We start from the raw sequence: 16236 nt of genomic DNA, 5'->3' as shown, positions 1-16236 counted from the left end.
TATGGAGAGTGGGGAAAGGATGTAAGAGCATCCTTGTAAGTTTGAGAATGAATGCTCTCAAGCAGGGAGTGAGGACTAGATTTTTCTTTCATAGAGTGGTGCATGATTGGAATGGATTGCCATTAGATGTGATGTGTGTAAGTAGTGTGAATGAATTCAAGAACAAGCATGACATCTGGTGTGGATATTGTGTGGCTGTAAACTTGTGATGCTATTACTTGTTATTTATAAACCTTGCTTGGTTACTGCGCCTTTGAAATACTGTTGTTCTAATTAGCAGTGCGCTCTTTCTCTCGTAATCTTTTTTGCTTATACTATTGCGTACTATGTTTATCTACCTTTTGCACTAAGAGTCTTATGCCTATGGATACTAGAAAATTAATTTTTTATTGAGACTGTGCCACTAATATCTTTTAATTGGCATAAAACTCAGTAATACGGCCAGTTGATTTCTCTCTCTCTTTCTCTAACACAAATTCCTTCAGTAAAACTTTACACAAACAGTTGTGATCTATTTTGCACTTAACTTTACGCTTCGGCTATCTCACTTGGTTTCCCACTCGCAAGTCCGATATTTTTTTTTTTAGGAACAGTGCATTGGAAAATAAACAATCAGGTGGCACTCAATTGACATATAATTAAAACATGTTTATTTACATTTTAAATAAAGTACATTAAATAAGCGATAGAGAGGTTACTCTTCTCTACCTATCCTTTATACTTTTGGTATAAAGAAACAAACTTCCTCTTTCAATATTAATTGACTATACAATATAATTACTCTGTTACTTCTCTGCTAAAAAAAATCAAATTGCAGAGACTAATTTACTCATAAAGAGATTAGCTAGCTATGGCAAGTTACCTTATAATTTATATTCTAATTAATAACAATTCAGAGGACTCTAGAGATTAGCTAGCTATGGCAAGTTATCTTACAATTTATATTTCAGTTAACAACAAATCAGAGGACTCTATAGTTAGCTATTTCTTATTTATATTTCTTATCAGTCCATCTATGACATATCTCCTAGATTACAAAAAAGAATGTACATTAAAGATTATACACACTTACAGAGGCTCTTTGTCATGACACCTTCCAAAAGTCCTGCATCAAAGTCTCTATGGATTTTTCTTCATCTTAGGCCTTGCTTCAGGAGGCGTTTCATCGGAATATCAGCGGTCTTGGACTGCAATCTTCCCAGTACTCAAAAGCCCAGGCAAGAAGTTTTAGCATACAAGCTCGAAGATCGTTCTGTGGCTTTTGGCTTCTGGTTCTCTTCGGTAACTGATTCTCGGCTTCTCTGTCAGCAACTGGACCTCGCCTCCTCTGCCGAAAAACTGCCCACAGTTCTCTGCCGGAAAAACTCCCCGATGTTCGGCTCAGTCCTCTTTTATTTTCACCTTCTCGGGACCTTGGTTTACAAGGGTTGTAAACCCCAAAGAAATCGGCAGTTCTCCTTGATCCTTTTGTTAAGGCCGGCCCGTTCTTTTTTCTCCTCCGTCCGCTCTTTTTTCCTTGTCTTGTTGGGCAGCGGAAACTTCTCTAAAACTAGCAGACCTCTTTGATACTAGTTTTGAAGGTGTTCATGCACAGAGCTTACAAACAACTTTCTCACACACAAAATCGTAAACAACTTTCTTGTGCTCTTATACATAGCTATTATACAAAGTTCCGATGGCAAAGCATTGCCTTTGTTTTTGACATTCTAGAAACTTTAGTAAAAACGGTAAATATAATCACTTCTCATAGGGTTATATGGGAAGTGATTATATTTACCGTTTTATTTACCGATTATAATTACATTAATAAAAATACATAGAGACAAACAAGGTTATTTTTGTTACAGTTCTTATGAGACTTGACCTCTGTAAAAATCGATGTAAAGCGCTTTGGTGTTTTAAGGCTACATTGAGTTTTACATGGCCTCCCTCAATGAGTCTCTCGCTCCCTTGACATCTCTTTTAATAATAATAAGTCATTTTGCTTCTTTACAAGGCTTTATGCTGGATTATTATATGCAGATCTAGCTTCTTGTTTCTGAGATGATGATGCAGATACAGTGGAGAGGGTGCAATAAAGAGTGTCTTTCATTGGGATTCTTATCCTTTTAATGAATGAAACCCAACAGTTAGCATGAACACATCCCTGGAATTCTAAAAAAAAAACTGTTAATCTTCAAAATAAATGTAAATGATTAGAGTGGCAGTTCAGTTCTTATGTAATGGAAACTTGTAACACAAGTTAGTTGGGCTATGAGTTGTAGTGCCACATCAGTCTTTATTCTTCACAGATTGGTTATTACTTATGTATAAAGTAGCAGCTGCCTTCACATTAAGTTGCTTCTTCTGTTCCATAATGTACAGTAATCTTTCTTCTCAGGCATGTATATGCCATACATTATGGTGAGTCACTACCCAAACTGGTTTCAGTCTTTATTAAAGTTGAAAATTTGTTCAGAAATGGCTACCAGTTCTAAAAGCTGTTAGAATTTAATAGAACTATCACTATTCTATGAACCTCATTGGTGATCTGAAAAAGACCTTTCATTGCTATATGTAGTTGGATTACCCCAGGATACTTGGTTTCTGTGGCTCTTTTCCAAGGTATCATATCAGAATTTAGTTCTCCTTAGTGGTTGACAGACCTCCTCCCTCCATAGCCTTTGTTGGAGTTAAGTCTGTGAAGATGCTAAGAGTATCTTAGAAGTCATATTTCCCAAATACAAAAAAGTGAAGTGAATGTGTACTGTACCACTATTATTACAAAATTAGATTGAGAGAGTTTTGGCAAGTTTTGCTTGATTAGAAAGTATATTATATTATATATTTTATATATGAGGTATTTAACAGAACAGTGATACAGTCCTGTGGAAACTGTTTTTTTAGAACCCTGGAATCAGGTGTTTGAAAACAACTTTTCCACTTTTATTTTACAGCTATTTTTGCCTGTTTTTGTTTAGGAGTGTCCCTTATTTTAAAAACATTGGCTTTTTACTCAAAGAATTCTTAGGGCATTATAAGTGTATTTTAAAGTAAATATATGCAGACTAATAGAGGAAGAAATTTTGCACATGCCTTGTTTGGATGTTAGGTTGTCTTCGTTCTCCATACTTCTGCTGTTAGGCTGTTGAAAGGGGGGGGGGGTTGAGAGAAGGTGGGAAATTAATTAGAAAACCCGGGTTTTTTTTAAAAAATAATATAAATACGTGTGTGTGTATATATATATTATATTTAAGGGTGCTTCTTTGGAGAAGGGTTTTATGGGAAATGGGGCAGCGTTAATGGGGTGCGAGCCATTTCGATCGTGCTATCATCATCGGAACATTTCAGGATAAGTATAGGCTATGTCATGTCGGCTTGGTGTATCTGCCTTTGAGGGGCTTATGTTATCACTTATTGGTTGGAGTCGTGACCTAATTTTTATGTTTTGGAGCTTCCAACACTCAGAGTTTAGGTAGGGTCGGTGGACGTTGATTAAGTTTTCATCACATTTTATGGCTATTGTTTCTGATTTTCTAAGCATTGTTTCGTTGTCTTGTTTGTCTATTATTATGGCCTTGTCATAGACAAATAGATAAACAAATAGAAAAAAATAGACAATTGTTTCAGGACAATGAAACAATGCTTAGAATATCAGAAACAATAGCCATAAAATGTGATGAAAATTCAATCAACGTCCACCGACCCTACCTAATTTTTATGTTTTGGAAGCTCCAAAACATAAAAATTAGGTCACGACTCCAACCAATAAGCAATAACACAGGCCCCCTCAAAGGCAGATACACCAAGTCAACATGACAAGCCCTACACTTATCCCAAAATGTTCCGATGACGATAGCACAATTGAAACGTCTCTCGCACCCCGTTAGCGCTCTCCCCACCCCTGTTTCCCATAAAACCCTTTCCCAAAGAAGTGCCCTTAAATATAATAATATATATATATATATATATATATACACGTATTATTTTAAAAAAAAAAACAGGTTTTTCTAATTAATTTCCCACCTTGCCTCCAACCCCATCCCCCTTTCAACAGCCTAACAGCAGAAGTATGGAGAACGAAGACAACCTAACATCCAACAAGGTATGTGCAAAATTTCTTCCTCTATTAGTCTGCATATATTTATTTTTAAATTGAAAAGCCAATGTTTTCAGGTGCAAAGCCAAGGTTGCACCTGAAAATATCTTCAGGACTGAAGCAAGGTGGTGCATCTGTTGGCAACTCGTAGCAAAGGTGAGCCAAGCTATCATCACTCCTTGCAGACATGTATAATGCTATGCATTAAGGGAAGGGCCACTACCCAGACCGGTTTCGAGCTTTATTGAGGTATCGTCAGTGGGAGGTAGGCCCAGAAGTGGTGACACTAAGGCAGAAGCAATGGAGAGGTCATATTTATCTATATGAGTTGCCAACCGGTGTACCACCTTATTGTTAAATTATTCTGGATTTAGAGAAAGATGTTGGACGTTTATTTTGCACATGGTTAGACTATAATAAATTTAGTTTAATCCTTTATCCAAGTGTGAGCAAACAATAAAGGATTAGGATAAAGTTAGGGTAATGGATAAAGGATTAAACTAAATTTATTATAGTGTAACCAAGTGCAAAATAAACTTCCAACATCTTTCTCTAAATCCAGAGTAATTTAATAATAAGGTGGAGCACTGGTTGGCAACTCATATAGGTAAATATGACCTCTCCATTGCTTCTGCATTAGTGTCACCACTTCTGGGCCTGCCTCCCACTGACGAGACCTCAATAAAGGTCGAAACCGGTCTGGGTAGTGGCCCTTCCCTTAATGCATAGCATTATACATATCTGCAAAGAGATACTGAGACAAGGAGTGATGATAGCTTGGTCCACCTTTGCTAAGAGTTGCCAATAGATGCACCATGCACCACCTTGCCTCAGTCCTGAAGATATTTTCAGGTGCAAACTTTGTTTGCTCACAGTTGGATAAAGGATTAAACTAAATTTATTATAGTCTAACCAAGTGCAAAATAAACTTCCAATATATATTATATACTTTACAAGAACCTAGTGAAAAAACTGCTATAGATATCTTTAATCTGTAGCATTTTTTGTATAGATGAAAAACACTATGGAGTTCATATGGACAGGGTGTGTCACCAGTTATTAAATCACTTTATTGCTGTTGGTTGTAATGTAATTTTATCTGTAAATTACAAGCATTCTTCAGCTTTGATTTGTCTGTTGTGTTAGATGAAAAAAAAACTGGAATTTCCTGGTGTGAAAATCTTTCCACCTCTGTGTGAGACTGGCCAACTTGTCTTTAGCTGGAAAGCCTTTATATAGATTTTTATTGTTCTTAATGAGATTTGAACAAGTCTTTCTAATCACAGGTCAGTGTTGTTAATGATCAAGCCACAGAGACTCAGCATTGTAATAATATGGTGATATGCCACTTATGTATAGGAAATAGCACTTTTGCTAGCAAGAACCATTTGGTCTCAGTATCTCCATTAATCTAAATCTTATTGATGTGAGTCCAAAAAGGTTATCTAGAGAGCACTTACCAAGGGTGGGAGATCAAGCTCCTGGAGTAAACTTGATAGAGCAATAAGAGATCTTTTCAGATCACTTGTGAGGTTTCTTAAATACTGATGAAGTTCTGTTAACATGTTAGTTTTTGAAAGCCTGATAGCAGTTTTTTGAACAAATTATTCACCTCGGTATAGGTCAAAAGCGATATAGTTATTTGTGATAGCATTTTCACTTGTCTCCTTTTTATATTTCTAAGTGAAATGTTAAGAATATTGTTTCATTTGTTGCACACTGTGGAAAGGGAGTGTTAATGTGATATAATGATAAATCTTTGGAACAACTTTTATTTTTACAATGAATTTCCTCACACTATTCTTGGAAATAGGATATGTGATAATTTCAGTAGGTATCTATTCTCCTTAAAACCATGAAACATTTTTAATATGCATATCCTGTGGCTTTTATTTATACATGCCTGTATTTATAATTTAAAGTGTAATAGAATAATACCTTACATAATTTGTCTGTGAGAAAATTCATCTATTGTTAAGTATCAGTTAATTTGCTAAATTCATTGTAGATTTTCATTCTAAATATATAGTTCCTTATGAAAATCTCATACCTGTACTTCTGGATGTAGAATCCTGGCAGGAGAAAAAAAAAAAATCCAAGAATTTTATCCAGTTGAAGATACTTTATATCATTAGACTTATTAGAAGCTAACATGCAGTTATTACATTTATTATTATTATTTTATATTAAGGGTTGTTTGTATTTCTGAGAGAGTTTTCCTAAAGTTCTGATGAATATTTTAATGACTGATTTCATGAATGCTTAAATTTAAGAACATACATATGCTTACTTCACATCATTCACTTATGCATGCACAGGTTTTTGAAATGAAATGAATTTTTAATAATAACAAATTTATTTTAAATAATTTAAAACACATAGTGATCTGATTTATCCAAAAAAAAAAAAAATGATAGTTTAAAACTATTTTTTCTAGAACTGAATGTTTGAAGTTATTTGTAGCAACCACAGTAGTAACATGTGGTAAAATAGAGGACAGAGCAAAACTTATTGATAAGTGGATCCAGGTTGCTGTAGAGACAAAAACATCATTTGGAAATTTATTTGGTTTTGCTAGCATCATGCATGGATTATCTCTTTCACAGGTAATTATTTTTCATCTGTCATAACATATCATACCAAATATTACTAAAATATTTAAATATTTCTAATTTTGATTATTTTTAAAGATAATGATATTTGGGGATGTTGTGAAGGGGAATATCCTAACATACTAAACTGGAGAGAGTTGGTTACAGTAAATGAAACTAGGCCTAGTTGGCTTGAGTGGTTAGCATATTTGCTCTCCAACCAGTAGGCTGCGAGTGTGAATCCTGCTGTGGGCATGGATGTTTGTGATTGTCTTTAGGTGGAAGATGAATTTCATTGTCCAGTGTTACACACTGCCTCACTTATTGGAGGCCTGAAGTGGTTTGAAAAAGTTCCATGTTTAGTCTCTAGAAGAGGATTTCTGGAGCAGGTAAAAATAAATGAAAAACACAATAAATAAATAAAAATCAATAAAAAAATTTAGATAAATATCCTTAATCCACCCATGGTACAAATGTAGTATACTTTTACAAATAAACCTTTTGTGGGTACAATGTGTCATTATATTTTTTGTTTGGAAAGGGGATTGAATAGTAAAAATTTTCTGAGAGATAAGAAAAATAATGAAAGATAATGACAAGGTGAAAGCAATCGAAATTAATAGTAAATATTAGGATTACACAAAAAGGAAGAACACAAAGTGTTTCACTTTAAGATAGATTCTTAACTGAACAGGTATTTATTAATAAAGCAGAATGTGCATATTGGTTGCAATAACCATTACATTGATGTTTGTAGAAATTTGTAGATGTTATGTTGGCAGATAAGTTTCATTGATGGTTCAGGGATAAATCAATTTATAATATCAGACAACTTTAAATACTTTTTTTTTTGTTTCAGCTTACAGTAATATTGTTAGTGTGGGAAGAAAAAAGGAGGATAATTAATCTTAGTGCTTCAAATTAAGTCAAACTACATAATAATTAGAATAAATGCTATATACACAACTCAAAATGCAACCATAACAGAAAAATATGTAGATTTACCAAAGCAGCTTGTATTTACAAGAAGCCACAGTTAAAAAAAAAAGTATTTTTAATGGAAGTGATTATAGAATTGTGTATTACATTAATGAAATTACAGATTTTGACATATTGGACAAGGAATTGAAGTTCAGTAGACATATTAAACAATGAATAAGCAAAATAACATGAAGAACATTGTTGCAAGACCTACCAAGTTTGCATAAGAACGTTATTATTCCATTTTTATATAACTCCTCGACACCACCACATCTGAACTACTGTCTCAGCTTTGCTTACCTTACTTTCATCAGAATGAGGAAATGATGGGGATAGGATTTAAAATGGATAAACAAGTAGGTAGCAGTTCAGTTGATTTCTTGTTAGAATAGATTAATCTTCATGTTTGGTGTTGAAGGCTATCTCTACTCCTTCCTTTGCCTATATATAACACCCTATATTTATTATTGAGTAGGATCTCAACAATTTTAATCTTCTTTATCTTACTAACACCAATTATGTCCATGTGGCACTTTTCCAACTCTTCTGCAATTCAATTTCCTTTATATTGAAGTTGAAGAAAAGTTCCTATCTTCAGTTCTTTTGGCATTGGGTTTATTCTTCCTCTAGATGTCAAGTGGGAGTCTCTTCCAGTAGATGACTTTTCACTGTGTGCTCTGGTCCCCTGATGAAAACATCAGTGGCATTATGGCATTATTTAACCAGGGAACACCTCAGCTGGCATGAAATCTCATCATACTTATTTTTAGTTTCAGCCACTAGAGAGTACAGTTTGGTTGGCTAAGCCCCAGTCCATCCTCATTTATTCAGTACTCAGTGGATACAAACTAAGTAACGAACCTGGAAGCTTCTCTATCAGCTAGCATCAAATCTTGCAGCCTCTTACTTTGCCAGTTAGTGACTGGAGGGAGGCCAAGTACAATGGCTGTAGGGGGGGGGGACTGTTGAGACCATGTATGAACAGGAGACTGGTTTTATTTTCTGTGTAGGTGGTATCTTTGTGTGTCTTTCGCTGCATGCTTCATTTCCTCTCATCTCTTCTTCATTACATGTAGTGGATCACAAACCAAAGAAATGTGACTTTACTGCAGATTATGAAAATTCTCCACAAAAATTAGTTTAAAAAAACAAAAAAAAAGTCAACTGAAAAACTCCCCAAACAACCTACCAACATTAATTCTTACCAAAAAAAAAAAAAGTTTCTGCATCCACTTCATCAAAATTCGTGACCTAAACAGCAAAATAATGTGCACTACTACCACCACTACCTACAGAACCACTGTCCTCATCAATTGCCCAAATTATACATTACACAGTTCTTTCTGACACAAGGGTGACACTTGTGCATTCATCAGAACTGACATACCATGCCAGAGATTATAAATTAAAGATACCAAGAAATTATATACTTGGTTTAATCTTTTATCCAAGTGTAAGCAAAGTTTGCACCTGAAGTATTTTCAGGACTAGATCAACTCATATAAAATCTAATGACTTCACATCACCTGCCTTAGTATATATCCCATAATACAAAGCACATATCCTTATGGACATGTATAGTGCTATACATTATGGGACAGGGTCACTACCCAATTTACTAGGTTTTGACCTTTATTGAGGTCTCATCATCAGTGGAAGCCAGACCCATTACTTCAACCAAGTTTGAAGTAATGCAGAAATCATATTTCCATATACAAGTAGCCAAAAGTTATCACACCTTCTTATTACAATACTCTGGATTAGAGATAGTTGTTGGAAATTTTTCCACTTGGATGTACTCTAAATTCAAAATACCAAGAAATTATATACTTAGTTTAATCCTTTATCCAAGTGTAAATAACAAAGTTTGACTTTTGAAAGTTTTGAAGTTTGAAATATGACTTCTGCATTACTTCAACCTTAGTATTACCTCTGGGTCTGGCTCCCACTGATGAGACTGCAATAAAAGTTGAAACCGGTCTGGGTAGTGACCCTTCCCATAATGCATAGAATTATACATGTCCACAAGGATATGTGCTTTGCATTATGGGATACTAAGGCAATTATGTAAGTCATTAGCTTTTATATACAAGTTGCCCTAGTCCTGAAAATACTTCAGGCACAAACTTGGCTTACACTTGGATAAAGGATTAAACCAAGTATATAATTTCTTAATATCTTTAATTTATAGTATAACCAAATGGAAAAAACTTCCAACCTGCCAGAGATTGCAAAACCTTGAATCCTTCACTGTTTGATCTTCTTTGGCTCAAAATTTCTCTATCAAACCAACCTGGCCTTTTCATATGCTCTCTATTGCTCTCCATACTCTGTTAATCACTCTGACATTTTCAACTGTTCTCTCTTTAAAGCTCAAATTTTTAGTAGAACTACCCTAATAGTGAGATCACCCTACTTGGGGACCACATTATCCACAATTCACATTGACTTCCCTTCTCCAGTTTTGCCGATGAAGTAGGCAGGGATGCCGAGGTGTTTGCCATTAGCATTGACCTATCACAGATCATCAATCTCCTTACCAGAATACCTGACTCCCCCAATTTTCCAATACACTTAACCTTTTCCTAAACAAGTTTCCCTTCCAACTATACTGTGGATGTCAGTTCTCCTCTTGACAACTCAGATCACAACCTCATACAAGTCTCTTTTGCCACAGAACAACCTCCACCCACTAGTTCTCAGTCTCGAGATTTCCATTCCTTCTTTCTATGGTCCAAACACTTGCACAGACTAAATAACAGAAATCATTTTCACAAGGATGAGGGCCTTCATACTTTATTCAACTCCAAATTCATAGCCAATATCCAAGCCATGGTCCTCAAAAGTTTGCCAAAAGCACACTTTTGAGGACCATGGGGGGAAAACTCTGCATATCATGAATACCGCAAGACCAAAACTTCAGCTGCTTACTCTGCATGTATTGCAGCTTCCAGTACCTGTAAAAGAATCATCACCAAATCTAAATCAGACTTTGAAAGGACCAAATGCTGAATACGTGCTTCCTGTCCAAATGGTAAACTTCACTCTCCTTCTTGTCCCTTGCCAAGGCTATTTGGCACAACTTTTGCCCACCCAAGTTTCCACCACTCTCACATCTGGATGGTATATTGTAGTTGTCTCACCCAAAGACAAGGCTGCCTTGCTTGTATCACTCTTCTCTTCTCATCTCCAATTCTTGCACTAATGACCTGAGCAAAGTTCCTTCCACTCCACTAAGAACTGCTCTCTTCATATCACCTGTAGTCTTCTACTAGAAAGAAATCTGAAGAATCCCAATACATGGACAGTTTCCTTTCTTCAGATTTCTTCACCAGTGCAGGATACCCCAGGTTTCTATTCTTTCAGTCCTATCCATAGCATGGCTGATGACAGTACACTCCATTCATCCTTTTCATTTGACAAACTTATGGTGCTCAAGTATTAGAATCCACAAGATTCACCACAACCAGTGGCCTGAACTCCATTTGCCTAGCTATATCCCAATGGAGCAAGGACAACCTTGCACACTTCAATGCCAACAAAACTCAGTCATGTCAAATCTCTTGCAAGAAAGAGCTCACATCCTTCTCCCTTACCTTCAACAATACCCAGATATCCAAACACATGATCAGATTTCCCTTTCCTCTTCTCGACTGGGGAAAGGTGCTCACCTCCAATGTTTCTTGGCACAAACACATTTCAGCCTATAGCTTCTGCAGCTGCCAAAAAATTTGGTGTACTTTTTTACACTAGACACTTCTTATCCTCACAGCTGCTAACTATGCAAATCCCAAATCTGCCCAACAATGTAATATTACTCCCATATTTGGAGTGGTGCACCAAAATCATCTCTAAGATTGTTGGATTCTATCTAGAAAAGGCAGTCTGGCTAATTAATTATCTCTCTCTCTCTCTCTCTCTCTCTCTCTCTCTCTCTCTCACACACACACACATTCAGTTTTTTTCTTTTCTATAGATACTTTCATGGACAGTGCCCTGCTGAATTGGCAACTATTATTCCTTCACTTTCCTCCAAAATCATTAGAACACGAACCATTGCCAACCATCACCCTTTTGCAGTCCATCTTGAAACTCACTGAACCTCTTCTGTCTTCCCCAAAGAACGCATCCTTCAGTTGCTCAACCAAAACATAAACAAATTATTCCTTCTTATTCTCTTGCCCACACATGGCACTAATCTGCTTATAGGTCTTGTGACCTTTTGTGAACCAAATAACTCCTTTACCTGAAATGGCTGATAAAACAGTTTATTAGTGACTGAAACAACATGGCTGAGTTTCTAGCTCAAGGAGCTAGAAACTCAACCATGATATAATTGGTACTTCTGCCATCTTGTTGTGGAAGCAAAATATTTTCTGTCTTCCTTCTTTAATGAAATCAGACAACAAGGAAATATCCACAGTTTAGAGCTAGCTTAGTGAAATATTCTTCTTCTTCTAAACCAATTAATAATTCTTCAGTTTATTGATTTCTCTCAGATGTAAAACAAATCTTAAACTTCCATTTGGCATTCTAAGAATGAAAGGACTTTTCCATATTGAGTTGCCAATTTTGTTGCATGTTGAAGTTCAATCATTTGGTATTGTTTGGCATCAGAGACTTTAGAGTATACATCTAAATCTTGCATCTTGTGAACAGATTATTTATTAAGACTGTATTCCAGTCCACAAAGAGAAATAGTAAGAAATGTGTAAGAATAAAGATGTAATTTTCTTTATAAGGCATTGCTACAACCACATCTGGATTACTATGCTTGGATCTAGTCTTCATGATGATATTGGGACAGCAGAATATTGGGTGTAAGGTTAAATTAAAGAAATGTTAGCTTACACACCCCAGCAAGTTGATAGAGGAGAGGTATTATTACACAAACATGGGAAATGGTAATAGGTTGATGGTAGGTGAAATTTTTCGATATGTGGTAGGGGAGAGAAAGAAAAAAAAAAGGATAATTTCTGTTTAGATGACTACATGTATGAATGGAATATGTAGCTTCTAGAAATGATAAGTGTATGAATCTATGTATGAATTTAAGAAGAGATATGATAGATGGTGTGCAGGTAGAGTGGACTTCCAGTGTAATAATCAGTAGTAATGTTTATAATAACAAACAACACTAATCTTCTGTGGTTGAGTATAGTCTATCTACAGTAGGGCTCATAATTTATTTAACCATTGGCCACCTATGGCTAATGTGCCAGAAAGTCTCCAACCTGTCATGAGTAGGATTATTTTAAAAATAAAAAGTAACTTTCATCAGAAATTTTAGTGATTATCAGGGCTTTAAAAATTTTGTGCTGTCTCACCAGTCAGTCATATATTGCGCTAGTCACATGTCAGCCTAGGTGGAGTAAATTTCACCTAGGCTGACATGTGACATGGAGTAAATTTCACCTAATATAGTCACACATTCAATTCCAGCCTGGCCAGTTTATCACTTATTTTTACATTGCATAATTATTGGTGTTGAAACAATATGTTAACTACTTTTATATGTTAGTGTGTTTATCAGTCTGTGAGACATGAAGAAAAAACTGATACATTTTATCACTCTACATGACCATAATCAGTAAACAGGTAACTGAGAAAACATGAAATATGTTTTCTTGTTTATTATTGGTATAGTTGTCACCACTTGATGTAGTGGCAACTGAAAAAAAACAATGAAAACACATAGGTTATGTTTTGGTAAACAATTTACTTTTAATAGTGTTTAAGAACCTGTCACAATATATGGCATGTTCACTGATATGGAAACAGGAAGGTCAAGAGGAAACATTTAATCTCACTAAAAGGTCATGATCGGTCTGAGAGGTTTTGTCTTGCCCCAACATGAACATTTATAACTGAACTTTCCAAGTTTTCATATCATCTACTAATGATTCAAATTCTTCATGTTGCCATGGATACAAAAGCTAATTACTTCTCTCAACTTAGCATTTGTTTTAGGTTACCATATCATGATTGTTTGGTTACTTCATTGTATGCCTAAGTGCTTTCTAAAGATGAAATATATTGTGTATATATCTTACTGATCATATTGCATTATGACAAGATTGACAAAACAGGCATTTGTAATGATTAGCATGACCCAGTAATTGTGATAAGATAAAGGAAAATCCATTTACAACTTAAAACACTACAGAATCAGCGTTACTTAAATAAAATTGACAATTAAACTGACTGACCTCCCCTCTCCCCCATTTTTATTTCTTGACTTGTCATCCAGAAAAAATTCCCACTCATCACAAAATGATCAGACAAATGTTTTTTTCTTGCCCTGCTGATTATATTTTATTCATCATCATCCAATTCCTGATATGTACCCACAAGGGGTGTACAGGATATGATAGTACTGCATGAAAAACTTATATCATTATTAACTTCTTATCTACAATTTTCCTCCAAATCAATCTGTTATCTGTCAAGACTTCAACATTATCAGATCTTATATTTCTATCTTCTAGGGCACTTTTTACTGTATCAATTCACCTATAATCTTGGTCTTCCTCTGAGTCTTTTTCCTGCCAACCTGACAAAGAACACTTGTTTTGCTAATCTTTCCTCTCCCATTCTGTTTAAGTGACCATACCACTTGAGATTAGCTTGGCTAACACATTCCTGGATGCTAACAGTGCCAAGTTCTTTCCTAATATCTTCGTTTTTAATATGACATTGCCACTGATGCCACCTCTAATCTTTCTCAGAACTCTCATATCATTTATTTACAATTTCAGATCCATATATTTTATTCAACAGTAGTAATTGTGAAGTTAATGGTTTCCCTGCATTCTAATTATGCTGTTATAGCACTAGTGTCTATTATACAGAAACTTTACCTGACTCACCCTTTTCCTGAGGTGGGGTCTACATCAGGATTTCTCAACTAAGGTTACATGGGAAATTACAAATGAAAAAAAAAAAAATATATATATATATATATATAATACAGAGATTCCCTGAGACCTGAAAATTATTTCAAGAGTTTCCTCCAGTGTATAAAGACTGAAAAAGGTTGGTCTAGATCAGGGGTTGACAAAGCGGTCGATATCGACTCATGGGGGTCGATGCAGCTATCCAAGGGGTTGATAAATGGCTAGGGATCAAAGGATTTTAAACTTCTAATGTTCTTTATAAATTTCTTTAAGTATTTTCTTTAAATTTCTTTAATTATTTCTTATCGAGAAGCAGTAATGAAGTAAAAGGGTGAAGGAATTATTTTTAAATTGAGAAATTTATTATTGATAACATTTATTTAACATGATGGGGGTCGATGAGGGATCAAGGATTCCATGGAGGGGTCAATGGTCTAAAAAGTTTGCTGACCCCTGGTCTAGATAAATCATAAACTTTCTAGAATGCTCTTAATATTATACATGTTATAATATTTATATTGCAAGTAACTGTTATTTTTATTATGCAGATTTCTGAATTGCAGTATACCTGGTTGTTTCTGAGACAGGTACACACAGAAAGTGCTTTCACCTATGAAACGAAACTCCGTCCAGCCTTCAAAATGATGCAGGAATGTTCTTTTACTTTGGCTCCTAACACGTGTATTCCTTATATATTATCACTTATTACTATTCTTCAGAATCATCTAGACTTGACAGAAACTGCTACAAAAAATGTGCTACAAGATGATTTAGAAAATGAAAAGATTTTGGAATTTGGTATTCCATGGGAACAGACTAGTGCTGACTATGGCCTTCATTTAATATTGGCTCATTTGAAATTGGGCCAGGAAATTATGCAACAGTGTACCACATTTGCCAGAAATGGTGAGATGATATTGAATAATGTGAAATGTGATAGTATAGCAATGGAAATGTTTATGACTGAATTTCATATGAAATTTTTATGGGGAAGCAGAGGAGCATATGTTAAGGCTGATGATAGGTATGAAAAATTTCGTCAAGTATTAACCCTTTTACATCATAAATGTGCAGGCAGCTAAAACAATCATGCCAATTGATATTTTTATATTAGGTTAGTATATAATGTAGCATTTTTTAATCTGGATTTTATATAAAACTATTTTAAAATACAGATACCAATTCTGCTATTTTTATATCTATTTATTGCTCTCTCTCTCTCTCTTTTATATAGATATATATGTAGCTGAACTTAATAAGATCAGTACAGTTTTCTGAGGAACTTTATAATAAAAATGGTTCTGTTTCATTCCAACTTAGATTGCTTATAATCAAATTGAAGTACAAATATTCACTTGCCAAAAAGAACTGGATACTAAGAGTTTTGCAGTTTATAAATGCGGTATATGCTGATAGTTTATACCATATTTACTCAACATTTTTCCTTAGGTAATTTTGCATTTCTGCTTTTGAGAAGAAAGTAAGAAAAATATATTTATTTAATATAGAAATTATTCCAGTAAATGTTTCTTAGCAGGAAGTCATCTGTCATATGCTCAAGTTACATGTTTTGGAAATTTTATTTGTCCACTCTTTTTGCCGTATAAACAAGTAAGGAAATGATTGCAGATAGCCTTAGAGGTGTGTTTCATAATGGCACTCTTATATGCATTCATTAATACAATAATTC

General features: G+C 34.9%; 1 protein-coding gene across 2 annotated transcripts in view; it reads left to right on the top strand.

Annotated features, from left to right (window-relative positions):
* LOC150098719 (breast cancer anti-estrogen resistance protein 3 homolog) overlaps nucleotides 1-15722 on the top strand; it is a 77529-nt gene extending 61807 nt beyond the window's left edge. For both annotated transcript variants that reach the window (XM_090405547.1, XM_090405548.1), the window contains exons 8-9: nucleotides 6516-6684; nucleotides 15095-15722. In XM_090405547.1, the coding sequence (XP_090261673.1) occupies nucleotides 6516-6684; nucleotides 15095-15628 (703 nt within the window). In that variant the 3' untranslated portion in view covers nucleotides 15629-15722. The remainder of the gene's footprint in view (nucleotides 1-6515; nucleotides 6685-15094) is intronic.
* Nucleotides 15723-16236: the final 514 nt, after the last annotated feature.

This window comes from Typopeltis vanoorti, chromosome 15 (assembly GCF_054136105.1).
Source record: "Typopeltis vanoorti isolate ZY-2024b chromosome 15, IOZ_Tvanoo_1.0, whole genome shotgun sequence".
Taxonomy (NCBI): Eukaryota; Metazoa; Arthropoda; class Arachnida; order Uropygi; family Thelyphonidae; genus Typopeltis; species Typopeltis vanoorti.
Note: the sequence above shows the minus strand (reverse complement) of the source record. Positions and strands in the feature narration are given on the sequence as shown.